The following is a 14,006-nucleotide window of genomic DNA, read 5'->3' as shown; positions in this document are numbered from 1 at the left end:
CTGGAAGTTCTGTTTCTGTACCAGATTGGCACTAGATCCTCCCTCAATACCTCGAGCACATGTATCCTTTGCTCTCGCCTTTTCTTCCACATCAAGAGTACCAATGAGATCCGGAACGGAAAACTCCTGCCTCTTATGCTTCAGTAAGGTAGCAAAGTTCCTCCACGAAGGAGGAAGCTTAGTGATGATACCTCCAGCAACAAACTTGTCTGGTAGCATACAATTGAATGCTCAAGTTCTCTAGCAAATGACTGTATCTCATGAGCTTGCTCAACCACGGAGCGCTCTTCAGTCATCCTGTAATCATAGAATTGCTCCATGATGCACAACTCAGTGCCAGCATCCGAGACCCCAAACTTGGCCTCGAGTGCGTTCCACATATCTTTTCCATTGTCAATTGACGCATAAGCATCAACTATGTTCTCACCAAGAACACTCAAGAGAGCAACCTTAAACAGAGTATCCATTTTCTGAAAAGCTTGTTCCTGATGGGCATCATACTCCCCTTCATGTTTGCCAAGTGTGGCGTCATAACAACTTATGGTTTGAAACCATAAGACTGCTTTCACGCGCCACCTCTTATAATGGATACCCTCAAACATAGAAGGTCTCATGGAAGCAGCAAAACCACTTGGAGTAAATTGCCTATGATAAAGGTTTTTGGATTGTTGGAAATATGAGCAATTTACCGAATGATTTTATTAACAGAAATACTAGATAAAGCACGGCTAGTATAGCAGTGATAAAACAAGCCATGCGATTTGATAAAGAGAAGATAAACAACATCTTCATATATGAACTGGAACTAAACATATCTAGAGCAAACAGTATAGCAAGTTGCATATATAAAATAGAGCCTAACATATCTAGGGCAAACACTAGAACAAGGAACTGTAGCAGGGCCTCTAATAGAAAGAGGAAGAACACGTACGGAACAGCAGTAGTAGAAGCGCTGGACTTGGGGTCGGTGTCCTCGCCAGCCATGTCGTCGTGGAGGTCGTCGACGTTGGGGAAGAAGTCGTCGTCGGGGAAGTAGTCGTCGGAGTCCGGGGCGTCCGTGACGAAGAAGTCAGTAGTCGCGCGAAGCGCTCCCCCAAAACCTTATCATCCTTCTCCTGTACAGGACTCAAAAGGTGCGGTTTCGAAGGCTTACTGTCCCGACCTGCGGTGCACGCCGCAAGTCGGAATGGGGAAGATCGTAGCAATAGCTCAGTGGTCAGGAACTTGGAGGCGAGAGGGTTGTGTTGTTCTGGTGCGTCTCTCTGGAAGGAGCGACCTCCCTTTTATAGACGCAAGAGAAGAAGGCGAGAGGGCAGCGACGGGAGGTGAAACGAACAAAGGGAGGCGAGCAGACGAAAAGGTGCGCCGTTCGTATTCAATCTCCACTTCAGCAAAAACGTTTCAGCTCTCGTGTGACCGTACGTATACCCGTCGTGCGTGGCAAAAATTTACACATCGACTCATTCCCGCAACCCGCAGCGTGGCGAGGCGGGCGGCGGAGGAGGAGCGCGCGTGGATGTCCCTCTTATTCTCATGCTCATACAAGTGGACAAAGAACCTCCCTTATAAAGAGGTCCAACTCCCTCTAAACTAGCAACGTGGGACTAAACTTTAGTAGTGCCCCTTGCCTTACACGAATGCGCTAAGTAAGCCTCTAGGATTTATTAGAAATTTTTGAAATTATTATTGGGTTGCCCATAAATAGATAAAATTTCAGCACCATTTTGCTATTGTTGTGACCCCTTAATCTATAAAAGGAGGCTCATGTCCACCTTTTCAAAGGTCGACACTTTGCTTAATTACGCGTAGCAGCTGCACTCCTTTGTAATGTGAGTTCATACATAATCAATTCATCAAAGCAGGAGTAGAGTTTTACATCTCACAGTTCCCCGAACCTGAGTAAACTTTGTGTCTCTGCTAAATCTGCTCTTTGTGGATTGTTGATCCCCGCAGCCGTACCGCAAAAGGTCCTTTGCCGGTCCCATAGATTAACGTACGTCGACACAAACCCATCCTAAAGCCACCGGAGGCAAGAGGAACGTCGCCGTCGGAGGCGACAAAAATGGCCATGAGAAAAGCTCCTCGCAGACGACCACAAGATACCTGCCCCATGTCGTAACGGCAAGTACAAATTTCGCAGACGACCACAAGATACCAGCCTCAAAGCAGCCCTTTTATATGAAAAAAAAAACTCAAAGCAGCCCCCGTTTGTTTTCTCACAAGACAGTCCAGACAGGAGCCAGCAGCCAGCCAGGCGCGTGGAGCCTGTCAAGTTGACCTTACACAACTGGCCAGACCAATCACAACTCGCTTCTTACTGACCACATCAGCAGCGCTGGATTAGCTGTCTGCAAAGTAAAAAAAAATTGGTGTGGTGCTGGCCCATTTGCGCAGGACGTTCATTGTACCGACCGCGACTGGTGATGTAGAGCCACGAAACAAAGAAGCAACTGGTCCAATTTGAAACCAGAAACACTCCTCTTCCATCCATATTTGCATAGAAAATATGTATATGTATCCAAAAGCGGCGTATCTCCGCTCGTCTGCTCAGCGTGTCGCCTTGCCCTCCACACGCGCCTTCTCCAAAATCATGCTCACACGCTCGCCCTCCACTTGGATGCTCTTCTCCAAAACCATGCGCGCACACGCGTTGACCGCGACATTGCCGGCGGCGTTCAGCCATGCAGTTCCCTCTGGACGCTGCCGCCTCACCGATCACACATTGTAAACCGGTTTGGATCTCTCCGCGACAAACAAGCCCTTTACTGCTGCTTATGGGCAGGATGCATATCAGGAGGTGAATTTACTCTTCAGTTTCTGTCACCAAATAATACAGCAGAGCAAGCTAAGGTAATCCAGTTAGGAGAGCGATGCCAGATCAAGTAAATTAAACGTGTGATATAACGGACCATTAAGGACTTGATCAAGAATGACCGCTAAGTATCAACCCACCAGGATAGGAGAAGTGATGCGAGATCAATTAAACTAAACGCGTGCAGTAACAGATCATTATAAGTACTCAGTACTTAATCATGGATGCCTGCTAACTATTAACACGGCAATCCATGAGCAAAAAGTCAACTTACCGACAGGCAATCGCAGGCGAAAATGTCAAGGTGTGAACATGGACGATGATGCACCGGATAGGCAATAGCAGCCAATCCTTGACCCATTTCTCTTTCCTTCGCCTGAGAGCGACCTGAGAACAGAGGATCAAACAAAAAGGAGCCGTGAGCAGCTTGTGTCCCGTTCCTCTCGTGCTCTTTCTTCACCAGCCCGGCCATTCATTGGTTCCCTTCGCTAGCTTCCTCAGAAAGCCATGCAGATGCAGCCACGCCATTGCCCAAGCAGGAGGCCTTTCCTCGGCCTGGCGCTCTTGCTGCTGGTCCTCGTCTTGGTCTCGCCGGCCAGCTCCTGCACGGAGCAGGAGAGGAGCTCCCTCCTCCAGCTCCTCGCTGGGCTCTCGCGGGACGACGGGCTCACGGCGTCCTGGCAGAGGGACACGGACTGCTGCACGTGGGAAGGGATCACCTGCGGCGGTCCCGATGGGGCGGTCACTGGTGTTTCGCTGGCTTCTCGAGGCCTCAAGGGATCCATCTCGCCGTCCCTGGGTAACCTCACCGGCCTCCTCCGCCTCAACCTGTCACGCAACTCGCTGTCTGGCGGCTTGCCGCTGGAGTTGGTGTCGTCCAGCAGCATCGTCGTCCTTGACGTCAGCTTCAACCGCCTGACTGGAGGCCTGAGCGAGCTGCCACCTTCAACACCTGCGCTGCCTCTGCAGGTACTGAACATCTCGAGCAACCTGTTTACAGGAAGGTTTCCATCTGCTATATGGGAGGTGATGAAGAGCCTGGTTGCACTCAATGCCAGCACCAACAGCTTTACTGGGCAGATACCAATTACCCCCTGTGTGAGCGCGCCATCTTTGGCCGTGCTCGAACTCAGTTTTAACGAATTCAGTGGAAATATCCCTCCAGGGCTCAGTAATTGCTCCGTGCTGAACCTGCTCGGCGCTGGCTACAACAACCTCATTGGGGCTCTTCCGGACGAGCTCTTCAAAGTTACCTCGTTAGAGCACCTCTCTTTGCCTAGCAATGGTTTAGAAGGAGCTATCAATGGCATCAGCAAGCTCACAAATCTGGTCACCCTTGATCTTGGGGGGAATGAGCTCAGCGGCAGTATTCCAGAGTCTATAGGTGACCTGAAGAGATTGGAGGAGCTGCATTTGGAACACAATAACATGTCAGGGGAGCTGCCATCAGCTCTGAGCAACTGCACAAATCTCGTAACAATTGACCTCAAGAGCAACCAGTTCATTGGAGAACTTACCAAGGTCAACTTCACAAGCCTGCCCAATCTGAAAGTTTTGGATCTTCTCTACAACAACTTCACCGGCACAGTTCCAGAAAGCATATACTCCTGCAGCAGGCTGACTGCACTGAGGCTATCTCACAACAAATTCCATGGCCAGTTGTCAGAAAGAATAGGCAATCTGAAGTCTCTCTCATTCCTATCACTTGTTAAAAACTCCCTTACAGATATCACAAGAACACTTCAGATCCTTAGGAGTTGCAGGAGCCTCACCACCCTTCTTATCGGATTCAACTTCAAGGATGAGACCATGCCAGAGGATGTTAGCGTTGAGGGTTTTGAGAATCTCCAGGTTCTTTCTATAAATGATTGTTCATTGTCTGGAAAAATACCTGATTGGTTATCAAAGCTGCCAAATTTGGAGATGTTATTTTTACACGACAATCAGCTCACTGGACCAATACCTGACTGGATCAGCAGCCTAAACTTGCTCTTCTATCTAGACTTAATGAACAACAGCCTTACAGGGGAAATTTCGAGTTCCTTAATGGATATGCCAATGCTAAAGTCGGACAAAACTGCACCTAAGGTCTTTGAGCTGCCTGTTTATAATAAGAGCCCATTTATGCAATATCTCATGCCCAGTGCTTTTCCTAAAGTACTGAATCTAGGGATAAATAACTTCACTGGCATGATACCTGAGAAGATTGGTCAGTTGAAAGGACTCATTTCCCTCAACCTGAGCTCCAACCAACTATCTGGAGAGATCCCAGAAGCAATCAGCAACCTCACGAGCCTGCAGGCGCTCGACTTGTCTGGTAATCATCTCATTGGTACAATTCCAGCTGCATTAAACAATCTGCACTTCCTTTCGACATTCAACATTTCCAATAATGACCTAGAAGGGTCTATTCCAGATGTGGGCCAGCTTAGCACGTTTCCAAATTCTAGCTTTGATGGCAACCCAAAATTGTGTGGTCGTATGCTTGTAAACCATTGCAGCTCAACTGAAACACCTCTGATCACCCAGAGACAAAAGAAAAAGAAGGGTATTTTTGCACTTGCATTTGGTGTGTTTTTTGGAGGGCTGGCCATTCTTTTCTTGCTGGCTCGTCTCCTTGTCTTGCTCAGGGGTACAAATTTCATGAGCAAAAGGCAGAGCAACAACAACAATGACATAGAGGCAACATCTTCAAATCTCAATTCAGAATACTCCTTGGTGATGGTTCCACGAGGCAAGGGAGAACAAAACAAACTCACACTGACGGATCTCCTGAAAGCTACAAAGAACTTTGACAAGGATCATATCATTGGCTGTGGAGGCTATGGGCTAGTCTACAAGGCTGAGCTACCTGATGGCTCAAAGGTCGCCATAAAAAAGCTCAATAGTGAAATGTGTCTGATGGAAAGGGAATTCAGTGCAGAGGTTGATGCACTCTCCACGGCAGAGCATGACAATCTTGTACCATTCTGGGGTTACTGCATACAGGGAGATTCAAGACTGCTGATATACTCCTACATGGAGAACGGCAGCCTGGATGATTGGCTTCACAACAGGGACACAGATGACAACTCATTTCTTGACTGGCCAATACGGCTGAAGATTGCACAAGGAGCAAGTCAGGGTCTATCTTACATCCACGATGGATGCAAGCCTCACATTGTTCACCGTGACATCAAGTCGAGCAACATCCTACTGGACAAAGACTTCAAAGCTTATGTTGCAGACTTTGGGCTATCCAGATTGATCTTCCCCAACAGAACTCATGTGACGACTGAGTTGGTCGGTACTCTCGGTTACATCCCCCCAGAGTACGGGCAGGGATGGGTAGCCACACTGAGAGGTGATATGTACAGTTTTGGTGTGGTCCTGCTTGAACTGGTCACGGGGAGGCGGCCTGTTCAAATCTGTCCCAGGTCAAAAGAGCTTGTCAAGTGGGTACAGGAGTTGAGATCCAAAGGGAAGCTGATTGAAGTTCTGGATCCAACGCTTCGAGGCACAGGATATGAAGAGCAGATGCTGAAGGTGCTTGAAGTTGCTTGCCAGTGTGTCAACCACAATCCTGGAATGAGGCCAGCCATACAGGAGGTGGTATCTTTCCTGAACAGCGTAGATGCTAACCTTCAGAAGCAAAATTCAGTTAGCTCACAATGTAGATAGCAAATTATGCTGCAGTGTGCAGAGTAGATCTTATAGTTTATAAGCAAAAGCTGCAAGTTCTGTGCTCACTAGCCTGATTAGTTCTTTTGTACAGATTGTGACCTGGCCCTATACGGAAATCTTGTAATTCATCTCCTCTTCCCCTCTTCGCAACACAAACTGTGTGCCATGAGTAATGATAACAAGCAGTTGCTCGGTTCATCGATCCCCAACATTCTCCTTCTAAATTGTGCATAGAAAGAGCAGACAAACTGAAAAAATTCCGGCCATTACTAGTAGGAGACAATCGTAGGGTCACCGTGGCGGAAACAAAAGTATTGAATACTAAATCAACACGGGTAAAATCATCAAGTTGGCTAATTCGATGGTCCAAAGGTGGGATGAGCAAACAAATGGATCGAGAACATCACCACAAAACGGATTGGAAATAGGACCTGCAAAACGGCTAGTTAGAACACCAAAATTGCCACCAAATGCTAAGGCTCGACCCATCAGCAAGTCTCTGTGGTGATCTCGTCCACTGCAAGTCGCAACCTACAATGTGGTGTGTATAAGAGCTAAATCCTGAAACCTAGAAGGGGCAGACCAGCAAGAGGCACCCATACCGAGACCGATAACCTACGGCGTTTCCGAATGCTGCCAGGAGATTCGGCTTCCTCCGGTATCTCAATGGCTTAGAGGCACCCTTATCACCGGAACAGACCTCTCGCGCAGCGGCAGCGGCGGCGACGCCTGGAGCAACGCGGCGCAACGAGCAAACTGAAATGCAGCTAACGCGGGCGGAGTAAAGAGTAAGGAACCCGAGGCGAGGGTGCGGTGATCACCTGACCGCGGCAGTCGCGGTCCGTCCTGCGCGGCCGCGAGGCGGCGCCGCGGCGCCGCCGTTCGCCGGTTCCAGAGTTGCAGGGGGTCTCATCTGCGGGGGAAATATACGAGAGAAAAGAAAAAGGGAAAAAGAAAGAAAAAGACCCCCGGTACCTGGCCAATATGGGCCGTGCTTTTAAGCCCGGCCCGGCACGATCCACGTGCTATTTTTTAGGACCATTTCGGCATTTTTAAACTAAAAAAATGCCCCATAAGACCGAAAATCAACTTGGGCCGACACTTGCGTGTGACATTGTGAGGCTAATCCGCGAGGTAAAGCCTTCGGGCCAGCACGACACGACCCTTTTATAAAAAGGCTACATGGGATGAGGCCGCCCATATGACCAGGTATGGCAGTAGTTATGATATACAGATCACATGTGGGTCCCACATGTCGATGTATGATCTGTTTTGGTGGGCGCTGCTTAGCCCGTGGGCTGTGTGAGGGGTCCAAAGGTCCACGAGATAACAACAACTTGAGCTACATCCGAAGAAAGGTGACTACGGGATGAAGAGCGGCAATATTGAGGAGGCATTTCGGGAAAGGTCGTCGTTGCAACCGCTTTCCCGTGAGTGCTCCTCCCTTGCCGCCATCATCAACATCATTGAGATTGCTCCTCTTCCGTCGTTGTGGTCATTACCATAGCAGCGGGGGCTCCTCCTTCTCATCTCAACCCTAGAAAAAGTATTGGATCCTACGTCGTCGCTCTCACCGTTGTTATCCTCCTCCTTTCGGCCACGCCAAGAGATAGGGCGAGGGTTGTACCTCCTTGCGTTCACAATGGTGTAATCCGTTTTTAATCGAGCTACTCAATTTTGCAGTATATTTTTGTTTACTTATAGAGTAAATAACGTGTTAGTCCATTACCTAAAATTAAAAGCATACTTTAGTTTATATAAATTCAAAAACTATATAGTTTATGCATCCATTGAAGTTGATCCATGGCAATAATGAAAAAAACACAAATAAGGGTTTCCTTATTAGATATCCCGATGGTAATAAACAAAATGTGGTTGTTTACCCAGATTCATAAGTATGATGAGCTAAGTCTACGTCAGGAAAAAAATAGAAGAAGTATCCGACTCTTTCATGCATACTTCACTTGCTGGGGGGGGGGGGTATAAGTCAGTTGGTAGAGCTCCGCTCATGATGGTCCACTCTCTCCAACACTAACAAAAGACATGTTGGAAATATGCCCTAGAGGCAATAATAAAAGTATTATTATATTTCATTGTTCATGATAATTGTCTTTTATTCATGCTATAATTGTATTATCCGGAAATCGTAATACACGTGTGAATACATAGACCTCAATATGTCCCTAGTGAGCCTCTAGTTGACTAGCTCATTGTGATCAACAGATAGTCATGATTTCCTGGCTATGGACATTGGATGTCGTTGATAACGGGATCACATCATTAGGAGAATGATGTGATGGACAAGACCCAATCCTAAGCATAGCACAAAGGTCGTTTAGTTCGTTTGCTAGAGCTTTGCCAATGTCAAGTATCTCTTCCTTAGACCATGAGATCGTGTAACTCCCGGATACCGTAGGAGTGCCTTGGGTGTATCAAACGTCACAACGTAACTGGGTGACTATAAAGGTGCATTACAGGTATCTCCGAAAGTAGCTGTTGGGTTGACACGGATCGAGACTGGGATTTGTCACTCCGTATGACGGAGAGGTATCTCTGGGCCCACTCGGTAATGCATCATCATAATGAGCTCAAGGTGACCAAAGTGTTGGCCACGAGATCATGCATTACGGTACGAGTAAAGTGACTTGCCGGTAACGAGACTGAACAAGGTATTGGGATACCGACGATCGAGTCTCGGGCAAGTAACGTACCGATTGACAAAGGGAATTGTATACAGGGTTTGATCGAATCCTCGACATCGTGGTTCATCCGATGACAACATCGAGAAGCATGTGGGAGCCAACATGGGTATCCAGATCCCGCTGTTGGTTATTGACCGGAGAACGTCTCGGTCATGTCTACATGTCTCCCGAACCCGTAGGGTCTACACACTTAAGGTTCGATGACGCTAGGGTTATAAAGGAAGTTTGTATGTGGTTACCGAATGTTGTTCGGAGTCCCGGATGAGATCCCGGACGTCACGAGGAGTTCCGGAATGGTCCGGAGGTAAAGATTTATATATGGGAAGTCCTATTTTGGCCACCGGAAAATGTTCGGGATTTTTCGGTATTGTACCGGGAAGGTTCTAGAAGGTTCCGGAGTGGGGCCCACCTGCATGGGGGGACCCACATGAACGTGAGTAGTGGGGGAAAGGCCCCACACCCCTGGTCAAGGCGCACCAAGATCCCCCCTTAGAAGGAATAAGATCATATCCCGAAGGGATAAGATCAAGATCCCTAAAAAGGGGGGATAACAATCGGTGGGGAAGGAAATGATGGGATTTCTTTCCTCCCACCTTGGCCAACGCCCCAATGGACTTGGAGGGCAAGAAACCAGCCCCTCCACCCCTATATATAGTGGGGAGGCGCATGGGAGCTTAACACAAGCCAAGGCGCAGCCCCTCCCCTCCCCAACACCTCTCCTCCTCCGTATATGCTTGGCGAAGCCCTGTCGGAGTACTGCTGCACCAACTACACCACGCCGTCGTGCTGCCGTTGGAGCAATCTTCCTCAACCTCTCCTTCCCCCTTGCTGGATCAAGAAGGAGGAGACGTCTCCCGTCCCGTACGTGTGTTGAACGCGGAGGTGCTGTCCGTTCAGCACTTGGACATCGGTGATCCGAATCACGTTCGAGTACGACTCCATCATCACCATCCCCTTGGCTAGCTTCCGCTCGTGATCTACAAGTGGTATGTAGATGCAAACTCTCTCCCTTGACTCGTTGCTTAGATGAACTCATAGATGGATCTTGGTGAAACCGTAGGAAAAATTTTAATTTTCTGCAACGTTCCCCAACAGTGGCATCATGAGCTAGGTCTATGCGTAGTTCTCTTTGCACGAGTAGAACACAATTTTGTTGTGGGCGTGGATTTTGTCATCTTACTTGCCTCTACTAGTCTTTTCTTGCTTCGGCGGTATTGTGGGATGAAGCGGCCCGGACCAACCTTACACGTACGCTTACGTGAGACCGGTTCCACCGACTGACATGCACTAGTTGCATAAGGTGGCTGGCGGGTGTCTGTCTCTCCCACTTTAGTTGGAGCGGATTCGATGAAAAGGGCCCTTATGAAGGGTAAATAGAAGTTGACAAAATCACGTTGTGGTTATTCGTAGGTAAGAAAACGTTCTTGCTAGAACCCAATTGCAGCCACGTAAAAGATGCAACAACAATTAGAGGACGTCTAACTTGTTTTTGCAGCGATTGATCATGTGATGTGATATGGCCAGAAGTTGTGATGAATGATGAATTGTGATGTATGAGATCATGTTCTTTGTAATAGGATTCACGACTTGCATGTCGATGAGTATGACAACCGGCAGGAGCCATAGGAGTTGTCTTTATTTTTTGTATGACCTGCGTGTCATTGAAGAACGCCATGTAACTCACTTTACTTTATTGCTAAACGCGTTAGCCATAGAAGTAGAAGTAGTCGTTGGCGTGACAACTTCATGAAGACACGATGATGGAGATCATGGTGTCAAGCCGGTGACAAGATGATCATGGAGCCCCGAAGATGAAGATCAATGGAGCTATATGATATTGGCCATATCATGTCACAACTATATAATTGCATGTGATGTTTATTATGTTTATGCATCTTGTTTACTTAGGACGACGGTAGTAAATAAGATGATCCCTTACAAAAATTTCAAGAAGTGTTCTCCCCTAACTGTGCACCGTTGCTACAGTTCGTCGCTTCTAAGCACCACGTGATGATCGGGTGTGATGGATTCTTACGTTCACATACAACGGGTGTAAGACAGTTTTACACAGCGAAAACACTTAGGGTTAACTTGACGAGCCTAGCATGTGCAGACATGGCCTCGGAACACGGAGACCGAAAGGTCGAACACGAGTCGTATGGAAGATACGATCAACATGAGAATGTTCACCGACGATGACTAGTCCGTCTCACGTGATGATCGGACACGGCCTAGTCGACTCGGATCGTGTAACACTTAGATGACTAAAGGGATGTCTAATCTGAGTGGGAGTTCATAATTTGATTAGAACTTAATTATCATGAACTTAGTCTAAAACCTTTGCAAATATGTCTTGTAGATCAAATGGCCAACGCTCATGTCAACATGAACTTCAACGCGTTCCTAGAGAAAACCAAGCTGAAAGATGATGGCAGCAACTATACGGACTGGGTCCGGAACCTGAGGATCATCCTCATAGCTGCCAGGAAACAATATGTCCTAGAAGGACCGCTAGGTGACGCTCCCGTCCCAGAGAACCAAGACATTATGAATGCTTGGCAAACTCGCGCTGATGATTACTCCCTCGTTCAGTGCGGCATGCTTTACAGCTTAGAACCGGGGCTCCAAAAGCGTTTTGAGCATCACGGAGCATATGAGATGTTCGAAGAGCTGAAACTAGTTTTCCAAGCTCATGCCCGGGTCGAGAGATATGATGTCTCCGACAAGTTCTACAGTTGTAAGATGGAGGAAAACAGTTCTGTCAGTGAGCACATCCTGAAGATGTCTGGGTTGCACAACCGTATGACCCAGCTGAACATTAACCTCCCAGATGAGGCGGTCATTGACAGAATCCTCCAGTCGCTCCCACCAAGCTACAAGAGCTTTGTGATGAACTACAACATGCAGGGGATGGAAAAGACCATTCCTGAAGTGTTCTCGATGCTGAAGTCAGCAGAGGCTGAAATCAAGAAAGAACATCAAGTGTTGATGGTCAATAAGACCACTAAGTTCAAGAAGGGCAAGGGTAAGAAGAACTTCAAGAAGGACGGCAAGGAGGTTGCCGCGCCTGGTAAGCCAGTTACCGGGAAGAAGTCAAAGAATGGACCTAAGCCTGAGACTGAGTGCTTTTATTGCAAGGGGAAGGGTCACTGGAAGCGGAACTGCCCCAAATACTTAGCAGATAAGAAGGCCGGCAAAACCAAAGGTATATTTGATATACATGTAATTGATGTGTACCTTACCAGTACTCGTAGTAACTCCTGGGTATTTGATACCGGTGCCGTTGCTCATATTTGTAACTCACAGCAGGAGCTGCGGAATAAACGGAGACTGGCGAAGGACGAGGTGACGATGCGCGTCGGGAATGGTTCCAGAGTCGATGTGATCGCCGTCGGCACGCTGCCTCTACATTTACCTACGGGATTAGTTTTGAACCTTAATAATTGTTATTTAGTGCCAAGTTTGAGCATGAACATTGTATCTGGATCTCGTTTAATACGAGATGGCTACTCATTTAAGTCTGAGAATAATGGTTGTTCGATTTATATGAGAGATATGTTTTATGGTCATGCTCCGATGGTCAATGGTTTATTCTTAATGAATCTCGAGCGTAATATTACACATGTTCATAGTGTAGATGCCAAAAGATGTAAAGTTGATAACGATAGTCCCACATACTTGTGGCACTGCCGCCTTGGTCACATTGGTGTCAAGCGCATGAAGAAGCTCCATGCCGATGGACTTTTAGAGTCTCTTGATTATGAATCGTTTGACACGTGCGAACCATGCCTCATGGGCAAGATGACCAAGACTCCGTTCTCCGGAACAATGGAGCGAGCAACCAACTTATTGGAAATCATACATACCGATGTGTGCGGTCCAATGAGCGTTGAGGCTCGCGGAGGATATCGTTATGTTCTCACTCTCACTGATGACTTAAGTAGATATGGGTATGTCTACTTAATGAAACACAAGTCTGAGACCTTTGAAAAGTTCAAGGAATTTCAGAATGAGGTGGAGAATCAACGTGACCGAAAGATAAAGTGCCTACGATCAGATCGTGGAGGAGAATATTTAAGTCACGAATTTGGCACACACTTAAGGAAATGTGGAATCGTTTCACAACTCACGCCGCCTGGAACACCTCAGCGAAACGGTGTGTCCGAACGTCGTAATCGCACTCTATTGGATATGGTGCGGTCTATGATGTCTCTTACTGATTTACCGCTATCATTTTGGGGATACGCTCTAGAGACAGCTACATTCACTTTAAATAGGGCACCGTCTAAATCCGTTGAGACGACACCGTATGAATTATGGTTTGGGAAGAAACCTAAGCTGTCGTTTCTAAAAGTTTGGGGATGCGATGCTTATGTCAAGAAACTTCAACCTGAAAAGCTCGAACCCAAGTCGGAAAAATGCGTCTTCATAGGATACCCTAAGGAAACTGTCGGGTATACCTTCTACTTAAGATCCGAGGGCAAAATCTTTGTTGCCAAGAACGGATGCTTTCTGGAAAAAGAGTTTCTCTCGAAAGAAGTAAGTGGGAGGAAAGTAGAACTCGATGAAGTACTACCTCTCGAACGGGAAAGTGGTGCAGCTCAGGAAAATGTTCCTGTGATGCCCACACCAACTGAAGAGGAAACCAATGATGATGATCAAGGTACTTCGGATCAAGTTGCTACTGAACTTCGTAGGTCCACAAGGACACGTTCCGCACCAGAGTGGTACGGCAACCCCGTCCTGGAAATCATGTTGTTAGACAACGGTGAACCTTCGAACTATGAAGAAGCGATGGCGGGCCCAGATTCCAACAAATGGCTTGAAGC

General features: G+C 47.4%; 1 protein-coding gene across 1 annotated transcript; it reads left to right on the top strand.

Annotated features, from left to right (window-relative positions):
* The first annotated feature begins 3,270 nt into the window (after positions 1 to 3,270).
* On the top strand, positions 3,271 to 6,679 carry LOC123132290 (tyrosine-sulfated glycopeptide receptor 1-like). The gene has a single exon (XM_044552085.1). The coding sequence runs from the start codon at positions 3,320 to 3,322 to the stop codon at positions 6,470 to 6,472; it is 3,153 nt and encodes a 1,050-aa protein (XP_044408020.1). The 5' UTR covers positions 3,271 to 3,319; the 3' UTR covers positions 6,473 to 6,679.
* Positions 6,680 to 14,006: the final 7,327 nt, after the last annotated feature.

Source organism: Triticum aestivum, chromosome 6A, assembly GCF_018294505.1.
Source record: "Triticum aestivum cultivar Chinese Spring chromosome 6A, IWGSC CS RefSeq v2.1, whole genome shotgun sequence".
NCBI classification, from domain to species: domain Eukaryota; kingdom Viridiplantae; phylum Streptophyta; class Magnoliopsida; order Poales; family Poaceae; genus Triticum; species Triticum aestivum.
The sequence above is the reverse complement of the archived record's forward strand: the minus strand, read 5'-3'. Positions and strand labels throughout refer to the sequence as shown.

What these genes read in the sequence shown, in the direction of transcription:
- LOC123132290 (XM_044552085.1), top strand. Translation starts at nt 3,320, where the DNA reads ATGCAGATGCAGCCACGCCATTGCCCAAGCAGGAGGCCTTTCCTCGGC.